Source organism: Eutrema salsugineum, unplaced genomic scaffold, assembly GCF_000478725.1.
Source record: "Eutrema salsugineum unplaced genomic scaffold, Eutsalg1_0 scaffold_9, whole genome shotgun sequence".
In the NCBI taxonomy this organism is placed as follows: domain Eukaryota; kingdom Viridiplantae; phylum Streptophyta; class Magnoliopsida; order Brassicales; family Brassicaceae; genus Eutrema; species Eutrema salsugineum.
The window spans coordinates 1,949,654-1,964,091 of NW_006256342.1; the positions used below are offsets into that span (position 1 = coordinate 1,949,654).

The 14,438-nt window shown below is 36.1% G+C and overlaps 5 protein-coding genes across 7 annotated transcripts; 3 read left to right on the forward strand and 2 right to left on the reverse strand.

Annotated features, from left to right (window-relative positions):
* Positions 1-1,345: 1,345 nt before the first annotated feature.
* LOC18008900 lies at positions 1,346-2,041 on the forward strand. Its single transcript, XM_006390159.1, has one exon. The coding sequence runs from the start codon at positions 1,346-1,348 to the stop codon at positions 2,039-2,041; it is 696 nt and encodes a 231-aa protein (XP_006390221.1).
* A 488-nt stretch (positions 2,042-2,529) lies between these two features.
* Positions 2,530-4,002, reverse strand: LOC18008609 (NADH dehydrogenase [ubiquinone] 1 beta subcomplex subunit 2). Its single transcript, XM_024152576.1, has 4 exons — positions 3,820-4,002; positions 3,425-3,470; positions 3,253-3,309; positions 2,530-2,770 (listed from the first exon to the last, which is right to left on the reverse strand). The coding sequence occupies exons 1-3, from the start codon at positions 3,921-3,923 to the stop codon at positions 3,253-3,255; spliced, it is 207 nt and encodes a 68-aa protein (XP_024008344.1). The 5' UTR covers positions 3,924-4,002; the 3' UTR covers positions 2,530-2,770.
* A 251-nt stretch (positions 4,003-4,253) lies between these two features.
* LOC18007928 lies at positions 4,254-6,160 on the reverse strand. Of its 2 annotated transcripts, XM_024152841.1 has the most exons (3): positions 6,064-6,145; positions 5,787-5,991; positions 4,254-4,841 (listed from the first exon to the last, which is right to left on the reverse strand). In XM_024152841.1, exons 2-3 carry the CDS (start codon positions 5,897-5,899, stop codon positions 4,634-4,636), a joined length of 321 nt encoding a protein of 106 aa, XP_024008609.1. In that variant the 5' UTR covers positions 5,900-5,991; positions 6,064-6,145; the 3' UTR covers positions 4,254-4,633. The 2 variants fall into 2 exon arrangements, with proteins under 2 accessions (XP_024008609.1, XP_006390224.1); XM_006390162.2 differs by having other exon boundaries at positions 5,787-6,160.
* Positions 6,161-8,305: 2,145 nt separating this feature from the next.
* Positions 8,306-9,432, forward strand: LOC18009193 (dehydrin ERD14). Its single transcript, XM_006390163.2, has 2 exons — positions 8,306-8,755; positions 8,880-9,432. The coding sequence occupies exons 1-2, from the start codon at positions 8,483-8,485 to the stop codon at positions 9,210-9,212; spliced, it is 606 nt and encodes a 201-aa protein (XP_006390225.1). The 5' UTR covers positions 8,306-8,482; the 3' UTR covers positions 9,213-9,432.
* A 314-nt stretch (positions 9,433-9,746) lies between these two features.
* On the forward strand, positions 9,747-12,376 carry LOC18008188 (cytoplasmic tRNA 2-thiolation protein 1). 2 transcript variants are annotated; one of them, XM_006390165.2, is made up of 10 exons: positions 9,747-10,153; positions 10,284-10,398; positions 10,614-10,756; positions 10,878-10,997; positions 11,077-11,189; positions 11,272-11,364; positions 11,457-11,497; positions 11,675-11,741; positions 11,826-11,937; positions 12,088-12,376. In XM_006390165.2, exons 1-10 carry the CDS (start codon positions 10,049-10,051, stop codon positions 12,247-12,249), a joined length of 1,071 nt encoding a protein of 356 aa, XP_006390227.1. In that variant the 5' UTR covers positions 9,747-10,048; the 3' UTR covers positions 12,250-12,376. The 2 variants fall into 2 exon arrangements, with proteins under 2 accessions (XP_006390227.1, XP_024006855.1); XM_024151087.1 differs by having other exon boundaries at positions 9,803-10,153; positions 10,292-10,398.
* Positions 12,377-14,438: the final 2,062 nt, after the last annotated feature.

Sequence of the window (14,438 nt, forward strand, 5' to 3'; positions counted from 1 at the left end):
ACTCAACGACGCCGTTCTACTTCTGGGCCTTGACACCAAACGTGCAACAAGCAAGGCCCAATGACTTAAGTCCTTTTAAGCCCAACAACTCATAGCTATAACTTCGAGGAGGGGAAATCGAAGAATAAGATATCTCCTATAACAACAGAATCAAATTAATTCATTTGCAGAGATATGAATCTAATTTTTTTATTTTTTTTAGTTTAGATATTAACTTGTTGAAAATAACCTGAGATATAAAGATCTTCATAATCACAAAATCTAACATGGATGTATGTATTGTACATGTATGTGTTGTTGCCTGATTCCAAAATAATAATAATAAAAAAAAGAAAATTTCATAGAGACTCAAATTTTCTGTGGTTTCCAACTAAAAGTTTAAACTTTTTCGTTTTTCTACAAGACTACAACAACCGCTTCACTTATTCCAATATGTTTTGAACTTTTATTCGGAGGAAAAATAAGTTTTCAATTTCCATTTCGTAGGGATCTAGTAAGAATTGAAACGGTGTATAGAAATGGTAATAGTTTTGAAGAGAAATAGATTGTCACCCTATTAATTTTGATAAAGGGCTTGTTGTCAAAGCCGAAAAAGTTCATGGTTTTAGTTGGAAGTCGTAGAAAATAGAAATCGGTCTCTTTTCATGTAAAGAAAAAAAAAATTTAGATGATCCGTAATTAATTAATAATCTATTCTGTGTGCTTTCAAGCTTACCATTGATGATAAATATATTGCTTTTATGTAATACATGAACATGATCTGACAAACACGTTACACAATATTTAAACTCTGATCTAAAATCGAAACATTTCTCATTTCAATGGTTATTCGTCTCTTCAATCACAAATTATATATTGTTGCAGTTGATCAGCGACACATGCAGCCTGGCACCGTCGCTCGTGCATGCATGGTATATACTTTAAACCTTATTAATAACTTCAAACCGAATAATAAAAGAAATATTTAAAACTCTATATTATCATAGAATACCCAAACAAATCCACAATGTATCGTAACCCACGAGTGTCGTCTTACGTATATAGAAGGTTCCTCCAGACATATAAATCATTATTTTGATAATACCTCCAAAATGAGCTGTTCCCCAGATGTCCCACGTCCGTACAAAACCCCAAATTAAGGACCCTTCATCCTACTTTCCTTCAGATCCCTACTCTTCACTCTATATAATCTCCCTCTCACACACTCATTCAATATATCTCTAATCTTCGCTTAAAGCTCTTTATAAAAGCCCTAAAAACCAATTACGATTAGAACAAAAACTGCCTTTTCATATCATTTTTTCAGATTCTAAGCTAAAGATCTCGAAAAAGAATTAAGATCTATATGGATCAGATCAACTTCGAGGGTTTGCGGGAGCTACACGACTGCGCAAACTATCTCCTCGATCACTGTCCGAAAACAAGAGAATCTCTGTCTCAACAAGGACAAGAGAAATGGACCGAACAAGTCTCAGAAGCTTCGTTGAGAATGCTAGACATCTGTACCGTATCCAAAGATGTAATGACGCTCGTGAAACACAGCTTTCAAGATCTACAACTGACTCTACGTGGCAACGAATCATCAGATGTCAACGAGAAGATCGCTGCCTATAATCGATATAAGAACAATCTCAAGAAGGAGACGCTCAAGTGCTTAAACTGTTTAAAGAACATGAAAGGAAGCGGAGGAGGAGGAGGAAGAGTAGCGATGCCAACAGAACAAAACCTTCTGTTTGTTGCAGAGGTTTTGAAAGAAGTGAGAAGAGTCGTTGTGACAATGGTCGAGTCTTTGTTCTCGCTTGGTTGTATTCCTTGGCTAGAGAAGAGATCAAGCAAAGGATCATTGTCTTCGATCTTTACAACTAGGTCTTCTTCTTCCTATTGGTTAGATGAAGTATGGGACGAGACCGCTGTGCAGAGCGCGACGACGAGGTTGGAGGCAGCGGAGATTGCTGTTGAGGAGCTCGAAATAGAGTTGGAGTCTACTTTCCGGCGATTGATTCACACACGAGTTTCACTTCTTAATATTCTTACCAGCTAGCTTTATACACATGTCCGCTTAGGTTACTTAACATATTAATTTTTTTGATTTCTAAACATTATGCCCCATGAGCCATTTAATTTCTTTGTTACTTTGAATAAAAATATACACTATTCTCAAGTTGATATATTGTTATTTACATAAAGCTGTCGAAAAGATATTGTTATATTACATAGATTTTGTGACTCCTTGAGTCCTTGTAGATTTTTATCATTCTTTTTTTTTTAATTTTGTTAGACTAGACATGTTATCATTCTTTTTGCTACCTATGGCTGTGTAAAACTGATCAAATTAACTGGAACAATCGGTTTTGCATAGATTATGGTTTTCTGAAAACTCAAAAATTCAGATTTATGTACCGTCAATAAAATATTTTCAGCCTGAAAATGATAAAAATTGGGAGTTTGAAACCATTAACTATAATTTTCAATTCCTTAATATATAAGTAATTATTAGTAATATTTCTTTGTGACGCGCATACTTGGAACTAACACCACGAGTCTCGCAATGGATGTTATTTCAAATTCATTTGTAGACAGAAACAACAATATTATCAGCAAGAAGAACAAACGAAGTAGCAGCTAAAAAACAGCAGTAGCAAGCTTACAGAGTTGTATACAAAAACAATTTCACGACTTCTTCACAGTTCTCTTTATTTCGAAATATGAAGCTGAAAATAAAAGAGAGACGATCCATTTTTCGTCATGATCTTCAAAGGTTCGATGAGACCTAGCAGCAAAACCCAAAATCAGATTAGTCTCAAGCAATATCTAGACTACAGAGTTCCAGAAAGTTGAATCCAAGAATAATAATAATCTTCTAGCTAACGATGTGTCTCAACAAAAAGAAAACTCGAAACATTTGCCACATCAATTTTGTTACAAAGTTTCAAGATAATTTCAAGATAATTGTCATTATCTTCCAAGAGGATTAGTGATTCGTTATAGAGAACCTAATCAAGAACAAACTAAGTTAGGATCAACGCTATGAACTCTCTTCAAACTAACTACAAGAGTTCTTGCTAGCGAGTGACAACATTAGGCATGAACTTTCACTAAGGAACTGCTGCCTAATTACTTAGTAGTTATATACAACCCATAACGTGCGTTTAATAAGAAAATGGAAATTTTTTTCCTATCTTTATAAATAAGCGAACTGCTTTTAAATAAAACGTTAAATGGTTCCATTAAAAGTGCTAATACAGACATTACCTAGTGATGATCCCCGTGACCATGATCACCATGGCCATCCCACGGATGCCTCCATCCCTAGCAATTGCCAAATAGCAAGATCACATTTAGCCACCATCAAAGGAGTAGAAATGAAACAATTATAGAAAATTTACAAAGAGTGAAATAAAGATAAAGGAAAGAGATTTCTTACCATCACTACAGGACCATCTTGCTTTGCTCTGTACAGAATCCAGAACCTGATAATATCGAACATTGAAAAATGTGAATCCTAGGGGATATAAAAAATATTTTTGGTGATTGGTTCTTCAATCATTTTTCGTCGAGATGAAATTGACATTAGTTCCCTCCGGAAACATAATCCAATTCAAATCAACATCTACCTGATTGCCTCTGATCCTAACTTTGACATATCCATTCTCTCCAATTTTAATTCACAAACCGAAACAGATTTCTAAATACAGATTCGTCGGATCAATTAACCGATAATCCCATGGTGAGATCTAGCTTGGATCGAGATTCGAATAGAAAACAAATATCAAAGCTCAGTTCCAAAAGCGAAAGCGAGGAGGGGTGAGAGAAATGTACCACATAACGGCGCACAAGCCCTTTCCGGTGACGGTGTGCCACGTCTTGGGAGTGTGCACAGTGACTCCCTTGTAAGTTATACCTCCGCCATGTCCTCCGCCCATTCTCTCGAAACCCTAGATTCCGGCTTCGCACTCCAATTTCAGACAGAAAAGCTTTGACAATCTCACCTGAGATTCGATTCGAGCCAAGCATGTGACTCGTGTGACTTTCGCATAAATTAGCTTCCAGCAAGGCCTCATCTAAATGGCCTAGGCCCAATTAACATACAAAAAGCCCACATCTACAAAATTTCCTAAGTAAACTGCTAATTTCTTACACCTTGTTTTACTTTGTTTTGATCTTATCAAATAAAATCACTGTTTTATAAGGGCTCATTGTAGACCACGTCTCATTAGCTGGTGATCTGAGTGAAGGCGTGAAGCAAATATGTATAGCATAGCTAAGCTATTGTATTAATAGATCCTAACAATACATGGAGTGCGATCATAACAATACATGGAGTGCAAAGGGGAGATATAGCGTTGGTGACAGAAACATGTGAGCATTTCTAGCAATTAGCTTGCTACTTTTTTACTTTATAAATCTTCTCCCTTTCACTTTAATGAGTATTCTTTGTTTTCTCTTTTCTAGTCACATGAAAATCCTGCAAACCATTCTTTCAAAACTGATCAGGTCAGGTCTATTCTTCTATGGACAGAGCGATGCGTCCCAGCGTGAGTCTGATGCATATGGATCCGATTTCATTCCAGGGAATAGCTGGATTTGGTGCGTGAGGAGATAAAAAGTGTGCAAATGCTCCGTGGTTCGGTCTTTACATAGAGAGAGGAAGAAGCATCCTTCGTTTTTTCTTCCTGGCTAGTCTCACTTGCTTTGTGATTTTCATACAGACAAGCAATAGTAAGCTGACACAAACCAGGATGAATGCGAGTTCCAACCGCCTGAAGTACAAGGATACTGCTGAAAACACCAGGAATGCTAAGATCACTAGTTCCCATATGACAAATACTACCACATCGACCCTGCATTAAATCAAAACGAAACGATAAGCATAAGTACAGCGGTAAAATGTTCATGACATCTTCATTGTCAAGCTACAACAATAGAATCAAGATGGCAATGGACTTTATATTCAAATGTGACATCGAAAGCACATGTATGTCGACTTTGTATTCATAAAAAGAAGAGCGAAGAAAGACAACGGATATGTATTTATGAATCAAAAAAATTCTACAAGCACAAACTGTCTAGTTCGTGTCATGAAATTAGTTTAGATATGAAGCACAACCATGGTTTGCATCTAAACAACAATGTTCTCTCGTGGAATTGCTTCTATTTTCCATTGAGTATAGGCTAATACAGAAGTGGGTTATCGAGGCTGAGGCCTGTAGAACTACACCATCAACTCTATAATCTAAAGAATAATAAGCTCAAAGTTATTGTTAAAGTCACGGAGCAACTAGCTTGACATACGAACTTCTTCATCTATAGATGATGAAATGAAACCCTCAAGCTGGAAAGGAAAATTCAAACACACATATATGCTGAGACAAGAAAATCAAATCAGAAACTCTGGGGTAAGATGGAAACTATCTGTGTCACTCGATTTTAGGAATTTGTTTCGGACATTGGAGGACAAGTCCATCCATTGACAGATCAAGATATGAAAATTCCAGTTCTCAGTGAAAATGAAGGTACAACGAGGATCGATATCCAGATCACTTGTAATCAAAATCATATTTCCTTTATGAAGATTTGACATAGAAATGTAACCTAGACACGCTCATGTTGGATGATCGATGAGAACTTTAAGATTTCAATAGAATTGAATATTATAAGAATTCAATGCGATAAAATCTAATGCCCCTGAGACGAACATAACACTCTGCAAGCAGCTCCGGAACACAGCAGAAAAACAGAAAAGCACAAGCTACAGATCTCAAATCCTGAAGAAATAGTTATCTAACCTGGAGGAAGAGAAATTCGAGGTGGAAGAGAAGAAAGAAACGGAGGCCCAATCATGCTTTGATCTAATCTGATATTCCCTGAGCTGTTCCGCTAGATTCGATCTCGTTATCATCGCCACCAAATCCCTTCTTTCTCGACCCCACTCTCTCCCAGATCGACGGGAAGCTCAAGGAGCGTCGGAGAAATACCAGATGCAGGGAAAATCTGTCAAAAAAACTTGTAGCTAGAATCTAGAAATCCAACAACGGAATAATATCTGCGAGAGGGAAATTATACGTGTTAAAATTCTCAGCGACGAAACGATCATCGATCGTTGGGTTTCGGCGATCGTTGGCGTGGACTCTCTCTCTCTCTCTACCTCCCCATGTCAATAATCAGCGGGTCGGGTTATAGATCCGAAACCATACTCAGAGGCCCATGTTATAAGATATTTTTGGGCCCTTTGAAGGTAATCGCTAAGGCTCTGCTTATTTTTGGGCCCTTTTTTCCGACGGTAGATTTAATGATAAAAATAAAATGTAACTTAAAATAATTATTATAGTAATGCATTTTATTGTTCTCGTGTCCCACCATATAAAGCGAGTGTCAAATATCGTTGAATATTCCCGATTTGACAAACACTTAAAGCAAATATCACGTCCACAAAACGCAGACAGCGGTGAAAAGCAAATATAGACAGAGAAGATCAGAACAAATGAATTATCCAATTTATTAAGCACTTACCACTTTTTAATTTTATTCGGTAATTTGGAACTTATTATATAAAATTTTCAAATCTACACCAATTCCTCTTAAAGCTATATATGTATTTAACTAAAGATATGTTACCAGATAAGTATATGTATTAATGTATTATCAAGATAATGTCGGCTACAGGTTGTCGTTTTGCTATCACCGAAAAACACAATTCAAAGTATAAGGACAAAAAAATTAGACGACCAAGTAAGAATTGAAAAAGATTGGTTTGTTTGATATGTGTGTTGGGATGTCATGGTTCGTGTTACGTCTCGATTAAAAATTGAGACGAGACTTCGAATGATGTGGCACAATCTTTAATGGAACACGGTTCGTTGTTTTAAGAGATGATGCATTCCCGATCAACATCTGTCCTTTTAAAATATTTTAACTTTGTTTCTCTAATAGGTCGAAAATGACATCCCCCACACATTAACACATTTCATTATCTCTAGAATCCAAGTAATCATATATTCATATGCTTATTTGCTGATTCCATTATCGCATCTAAGTTTTATCTTTAGAAAATGTATTTAAACATATCCGTTTTCGTGGATAAAATACACAACCTTTTTCATTTAAGTTGTTCTACACGTAGTGTGTGTAATCTTGTTTTGAAGTAAATATATATATTGTTTATCTATAATTTTTGATTTTTTTTTACTGAATTTTATTTTCTCCTTAAACGTTTCCATGTTCATGTATTTACAATTTGCTTACAATTTCAATGATCATTTTTTTTGTAAAAGTAAAATATTTTGAATGATCATGCCACACTTGGACAGGCCATAACTCCGAATCGTTGTTGATTCCTATTTCCTAGCGTTGTAATGTAACGCTTATAGGGAAAACCTAAAAAGAGTAACGATATAAGTTATAACACGTTACGAACTTCATCATTTTTTTCTTAAAAAAAGGTTTTTCCAACGTGGCACTAGTCAATAAGTCAAGTGGACCCACATCACCGACATCACGTCTTTAACGCCAATCAGTACACGTTTTTGGGTCCTACGCTAGGACAAACTCTCACGTTATACAGCCACGTGTCAACGTGTGATTGCATAATATGACTTTTCTCTCTGTCTCACATTGTTTTTGTCTACCTCTCCGTCTTTCCATTTTCTGAACGTTAGCTTGCCGCTACTAATGTTCGCCGTCCGATTTATACTAATGCTTGACACTTGTCTTCCCATCTATGGTGAGTTATATTGTTTTTTATTAGTCTCTCTTTTCTCTTTTCTCTCTTTTCATCCCTATATTTTTAATTTTCTATAAAGGAAACCCTAAACTTTCGAAGATTATAAATTATTAGGATATCCCCCTTCTTTTAAATCTCTTTTGCTATTTCCATAGATTTTAAAATTATTTAATATCTGAATTTGATAATTATGAAATTCAAAAATAGTAAAAGACTAGTTTAATCTGTTATGTCCGAACCAATTAGTTCTCAATTTAGTTTTTAATTTTGGCAACCATATCTACTTACCATTCTTATCCAATATTCTTTTTGTTACTTTTGATTATCCGCCAAAATTATTTAATATAGAATGGACTCCGATCACGTAAGCAAACTTTGATGATTAGTAAATGAATTATTCTTAATACATTTATAACCTTATCTAATTAAAAAAAAATAGAGGGAAGAATGTTAATAACGTGCAGACGAAGAGAAGAGTCCATAAAAAGGAAAATAAAAAGTGGGACCATTTTGCAATTTATCTATAATTTTAAAATTGAAAGGAGAGAAAAAAAAAGAGAGATCATAGAGCGTGAAATCCGCGTTGGATTGGACCCCTCTATAGTCCTCACACTATAAAACGCACTTTCTCTCATATCACATTTTCTCATCGTCTCTTAAAAATCATCTTCATTCTCATTGTCTTTTGAATTTGAAGCTCTCAAGATATACTTTGATCCCTGTTTCGATTATTTTTTATTTGCGAGTCTTTTCTGGATAACTATGGCGGAGGAAACCAAGAACGTTCATGAGCAAGAGGTCCCAAGGGTAGCGACAGAGGAATCGCCGGCGGCGACGGCAGAGGTTACGGATCGTGGACTATTCGATTTCTTGGGGAAGAAGAAGGAGGAAACAAAACCAGAGGGGACAATCGACTCAGAGTTTGAGCAAAAGGTTCAGATTTCGGAGCCGGCGCCGGAGGTTAAACACGAGGAAGAAGAGAAGAAGCCGAGTCTCTTGGAGAAGCTTCACCGAAGTGACAGCTCTTCTAGCTCCGTAAGTTTATATTTATGTATATCTTTTGCGTTAACGTAAGTTAGAAGTTAGATCGGATCTGTTGATGATTATTTTCACCAGATAGAATGATTTATCTAATTATACGGATTCGAATTTTTGACAGTCAAGCGAGGAAGAAGGTGAAGATGGTGAGAAGAGGAAGAAGAAGAAGAAGGATAAGAAGAAGACTACTACTACTACTACTGCTGAAGGAGAGGTGAAAACAGAGGAGGAGAAAAAAGGGTTTATGGAGAAGCTGAAGGAGAAGCTTCCAGGACACGGAAAGAAGCCTGAAGATGCCTCAGCCGCCGCCCCCGCCGCACCTGTTGTTGTTCCTCCGGTGGAGGAAGCGCATCCGGCGGAGAAGAAGGGGATTTTGGAGAAGATTAAGGAGAAGCTTCCAGGATACCATCCCAAGACCGTAGAGGAGGAGAAGAAGGAAAAGGAATCTGGTTAAGACGAAGAAAAAGCGGATGATCATTATTAATATGAATAATGATGATGGGAGATTTGCTTTGTTTTTGTGATGAATGATGATCATCTTTTGCTTTTGTGCTGTGAAAGTTTGTTGGCTTTTCTTTTTTTTTTTGTTGGTTACAGTTTTTCTGTTTCTCTCTTTGTGATGTTTGTATATGATTTGAAGGTATTTTAATGGTATGGATATTTTCATTTCAGAATATTTGGATCATTTGTTTTCTGGATTCGTGCTGAATAATATTTGAGTTTCGTTAGGACAATGATCTAACTCCATGTTTATAATCTTCAATTATTGCTCTTAACCCTACACATGACCCCAGTCTGATTAGCAAGGTTTCATATTTATGGAATTAAATGCTTTGGTATAAAAGAAAGATTCGTCACGATCATGACTCGTAGTGGTTGATTTGATTGTCGACGTAGTACTGAAAACGTATAAAGTAAATGAACTAAGATATTTTTATAAATCAACTTACATATTGTATACTCTGCTTGTTTTATAATAAAGAACAAATGAGATCCCATCAAATGGTATAAGCTGCTAGTTAACTTACGAATCATGGTGATCTTAAACGGTGTGCGGACAAGCAGACCGACACTGCCGGACACGGGTTAGCTGCTACATACTTCTAAAGTCTTGTAATTGGGTTTTGATAATGAGTCAAAACCCAATAGGCCATATTACTCACTAAGGAATCAGGCAAAAATCAAATAAAGGAAAAACGCCGTCGTTCTGGGCATATGTCTCCGAGCTAGGTTGTTTCGAGGAGCAAATCACCGCCGACTAGTAAATCCGGAGAATCACTCACCGGTAAGATGGAGGCAGGTGAAGCGAAAAGCAAGAAAGCAGGAGGGCCTCGTCTCTGCTGCATCTGTAACCAGAGACGACCCGTCCTCAAGCGACCTAAAACCCTTCAACAGGTAATTTTTTCTTCAATCTCACACCTCTCCTGTATTTTGCCAAAGAAAATTCGATGGATTCCCAATTTCTTGCTAGTTGCTATCGCCATCGATTTCTGTATGAGAAATGATGTGAGTATTGTGTTTAAAGATATGCAGAGAGTGCTTTTATGAGGTTTTCGAGGAGGAGATTCACCAAGTCATTGTCGTGAACCGGTTATTCAAGTCCGGTGAGCGTGTTGCTATTGGTGCCTCTGGTGGAAAAGGTAAATTCTTTTACTCCAATGGTTTCTGATTCAACCCTTTGAACGTTCTCTGTTTTAGTTTGATGTTTTTGCGTCATATTTTTTCTTCAATAATTGTTAGAACACCAAAACTGTTTGTAAAAGAATGGAGATTGTTCTGTCAGTTAGTAGAAAGTGGATAAAGCGCATAGATCTTCCTTGTTAGATCATTAACTGAGAAGCTGGTGCTGGTGCAGATTCGACGGTGCTGGCATATGTATTATCAGAGCTAAACAGACGTCATAGTTACGGGCTAGACCTTTTTCTTTTGTCCATTGATGAAGGGATAACTGGTTATCGTGATGATTCTCTTGAGACCGTTAAAAGGAACGAACTCCAAGTAAGGTTTTTTTTTTTGTTTAATGTTCATGACAACCATGCCAACATAAATAGCAGAGTCTTAAGAAGATCAAATATGTCGGCTTGTCATTTTAAGATATTTACTCTTTTTTCTTCCCCAGTATGGATTGCCTCTTCAGATTCTTTCTTACAAAGATCTGTATGGATGGACAATGGACGAGATTGTGAAGATGATTGGTCTGAAGAACAATTGCACCTTTTGTGGTGTATTCCGTCGACAGGTGAGAGGAGCAGGTTTCTTCTTAGCATGATCAAATCATCTTCTGTTTTGTGATTTCATGTCTGATTGATTTCTTGAAGGCACTTGATCGAGGAGCTGCATTATTGAAAGTGGATAAGCTTGTCACTGGACATAACGCAGATGATATAGCGGAAACAGTTCTCTTAAACATTCTGCGAGGGGATATTGCTAGGTAATTATATTTGTTTCTGGTGATGCCTTTCTTGGCTACAATATGTCTCTCAATTGATGGATTTGTAACTCGGCTATTGTAGATTGAGTCGGTGCACATCAATCACTACAGGAGAAGATGGTCCGATTCCAAGATGTAAACCTTTCAAATATACATATGAGAAGGAGATTGTCATATATCCTTTGCTATTAAATCCTTTGTTTTGCTTTCTGAATCTGCTTTTAACTTGTCAACATAAGAAATTGTGAGATCTTAACATAGCTACACGTATGCTTATTTCAAGAAGCTGGATTACTTCTCCACCGAATGTAAGTTGTGTTTTTTCAAAGTTTTTGATAAGGCCTTTTTTTTCTGTTCTGAAGTATCACTTGAATAACTCTAGCTAAATAGGTTTCTAAGTTCTTGCTTAAATCAACTGTTCACTAGGAACTGAATGCATAATCGGTCATATTGATTCGAGTTGATTTCACTTATTGTGATTGCAGGCATATACTCTCCTAATGCTTATCGTGGGTTCGCACGTGAGTTCATCAAAGACTTGGAGAGACTAAGGTTCTTGTTCAAGTTTTACTGTTTATATTCGCCACGACCAAATAAGCAAGTAAATCTCAAACTTGTATTTTTTATACACTACAGGCCAAGGGCTATTCTGGATATCATCAAATCCGGTGAAGACTTCAGAATTGCGACAACCACAAAAATGCCTGAGCAAGGGACATGTGAGCGATGCGGGTATATTTCTAGCCAGGTGAGACTTTACAAAACAAACACCTTCTCTCTATCAGATCAAGTCATTCTATTTATTTGAACTAACGAGAGGCGTAAATGAGTCATGCGTTGGAGTTAATATAATGTGCTTTCTTGTATGAATATCTTATACGATGAGTGAATGATGCAGAAATGGTGCAAAGCTTGTGTTTTGTTGGAAGGATTGAACCGTGGTTTGCCTAAGATGGGCATTGGAAGAGCTCGAGGAGGCATAAATGGTGATCATACGAGGGAAACAAAGGCTGGATCTAAATCTATTGAGACCAAACAATGTGGATCTCTGGATTTCTAGATTAAGAAGACGAATATGCTGTAACAACGCAGAAAACTGTTTCTGTATAGAAACTGTTCAAAACCCATTGTTGTACACCGTATTCTCTTGGAGGATTTGGTTTGCCTTGTAATAAATACTTTGCTAATTGTATTTCAACGCATAGTAATCTCGTATTGCTCTGAAGGCATAATAATAATCTCCATAGTCTAAGAGGCAGAGTGTTCGACGAAATGCCTCTGTGGCACATAGTTTTTTGCAGCTGTTTTATCTGACTTTTTATCCTGAATTAAATCAGTAAATTTGTTTTGCCGGAAAAAAAAATATCTCTCTCGAGTCTTGAGCCTAATTAGTGATTTTTCTTTAACCACCAGATTTACTCCATTAAAATGAGGTCCACTGCTAAGTGCTAGCCTAACTCATTTCAATTCAGCCTTGTTTGAGGAGTTAGTTGACAATTGTGCAACAAATATTGTTCCACCTAAATCATCTAATTTGTATCAAAAACTGTTTTTTTTTTCTTTTCAGCAAAGAGACAAACTAGATACTTCACCTTCCATGTCATGAAATTGTCGTTTTGTTTAACCTTAATCTAACTACTTGTGAATCTTATATGGTAAATGTGCCATAATAATGAACGTAGTCGAATTACTATTTCAGTCGTACTGCGTTGTACAAGTTATTTGCAAAATTAACCTGTTCAGATTTTACTGCCACGGCACAGATAGTTGTACTTGTACGCAGCAATCTACTTCCTCATTTTTGGTTTGTAACTGAGACCAAATCCAAAGAAGGTTCTATGAAATAAGAACAAATGATTTAACATACAAACAAAAAAAAAGTCGGAACTCAGAACTAATGAAACTCATTGTAGGATGTCGTTTTGATTCGAACTACTGTATTATGGAGTCACCTAATCCATGTTACTTACTACATTTACAGTCACTGTAATGTTACAGACATTAACGCGTTTTGTATCATTTTGGTATTTTTATTTTTCTCTTTCGCTTTTTTTGTTGGTATTATTCTGATCTTTATAAAGTGTTGTCATTTATACAGGCCTATCAAGATCAACTTTCTTTGTTGGTATTATATTTTTTTGCTGCTATTAGGCCCCACGGCTCTTTCAAATTGCTCTGACGCGTCGCTTCCTAACCCAATGATAATTTTCTCGTAGCAAATCTCTATTTGTATTTAGTAATGTAATTTGTTCTTTATTATTCACTTTACCTTAATTTTTGGAGAGTTAATTTGATTAAAAAGTGCTAATGGCTCACAGGTAAGAAAAGTATGAGTAGTTATTGGCGATAAAACCGGAAATGTAAACGCATGTCAGATTAATGTTTTACTTTTTGATAAGTACACGTAAAGTTTTTCCTTTCGATTACTTTTGGACCCTTATTCAATTTTTGTTTTCACCATCTGAGTCTAGATTCACTCAAATCCAAAAATTGAGAATAACCAGTGAAGAAAAAGCTTCTGTACTCCAGAAACACCAAGTTAGAGAAAATGAATTAACCTACGAAACGCCAAACAAATTTGATATTGTAGCCAGGAATGGGCCCTTCTTCATCTCCGATCAGCTTTCAAGGACATAAAAACATTACACAACCGAAAAAGTGATAAAAAACGATATTATTCCATATTCGAATAATAAAGGGAGGCATATAAATTACTTTCGATGGCTCCCTATCTATTTTTTTTTTTTTTTTTTTTCTGTGTTATCTTCGTTTCGAAGTTTTATGTTTACACTCTTTCGTATTTGTTTAATTGTAAATTATTGCACTAGGATGTTTGTTTAATATGGTTCTGTAAAAACACATGAGACATTTAACTAAAAACGTCAAATTCAGAAAACTCCAACTCCAGTTATACAAAATTTACAAACCAAGTTGAGTGAAATATTTTAGTGTTTTACACAATCCATATTATTACTTTACCATATATTTATCAAAAAATGCCCATAGTCATAATAGTACAATTTTTTTTTTCGTGTAAGAGGTGTATAAAGTGAAATCTTACAAGACGAAAAAAATGCGTGTTATAAATTGATAATTACGACAGATTTTCCCTCTAAAACAGGCAAAAGTTAATTAAAACTAGCGAGTGAAAAGAACAAAAGTCCAACAAATTGTTATAATCTTAATAGCGTCAGCAATATAGGAAACTACATCAATCTGTAATAAATCCATCACCCAAAGGTTACCACA

Coding starts and splice junctions, on each gene's coding strand:
- LOC18009193 (XM_006390163.2), top strand. CDS start 8,483: ATGGCGGAGGAAACCAAGAACGTTCATGAGCAAGAGGTCCCAAGGGTA. Junction 8,756..8,879: donor GTGACAGCTCTTCTAGCTCC/GTAAGTTTATAT, acceptor AATTTTTGACAG/TCAAGCGAGGAAGAAGGTGA.
- LOC18008609 (XM_024152576.1), bottom strand. CDS start 3,923: ATGGGCGGAGGACATGGCGGAGGTATAACTTACAAGGGAGTCACTGTG. Junction 3,471..3,819: donor GGCTTGTGCGCCGTTATGTG/GTACATTTCTCT, acceptor CGATATTATCAG/GTTCTGGATTCTGTACAGAG. Junction 3,310..3,424: donor AAGATGGTCCTGTAGTGATG/GTAAGAAATCTC, acceptor GGCAATTGCTAG/GGATGGAGGCATCCGTGGGA.
- LOC18008188 (XM_006390165.2), top strand. CDS start 10,049: ATGGAGGCAGGTGAAGCGAAAAGCAAGAAAGCAGGAGGGCCTCGTCTC. Junction 10,757..10,877: donor TTAAAAGGAACGAACTCCAA/GTAAGGTTTTTT, acceptor TTTCTTCCCCAG/TATGGATTGCCTCTTCAGAT. Junction 11,938..12,087: donor GCGGGTATATTTCTAGCCAG/GTGAGACTTTAC, acceptor TGAATGATGCAG/AAATGGTGCAAAGCTTGTGT.
- LOC18008900 (XM_006390159.1), top strand. CDS start 1,346: ATGGATCAGATCAACTTCGAGGGTTTGCGGGAGCTACACGACTGCGCA.
- LOC18007928 (XM_006390162.2), bottom strand. CDS start 5,899: ATGATAACGAGATCGAATCTAGCGGAACAGCTCAGGGAATATCAGATT. Junction 4,842..5,786: donor TCGAATTTCTCTTCCTCCAG/GTTAGATAACTA, acceptor GATTTAATGCAG/GGTCGATGTGGTAGTATTTG.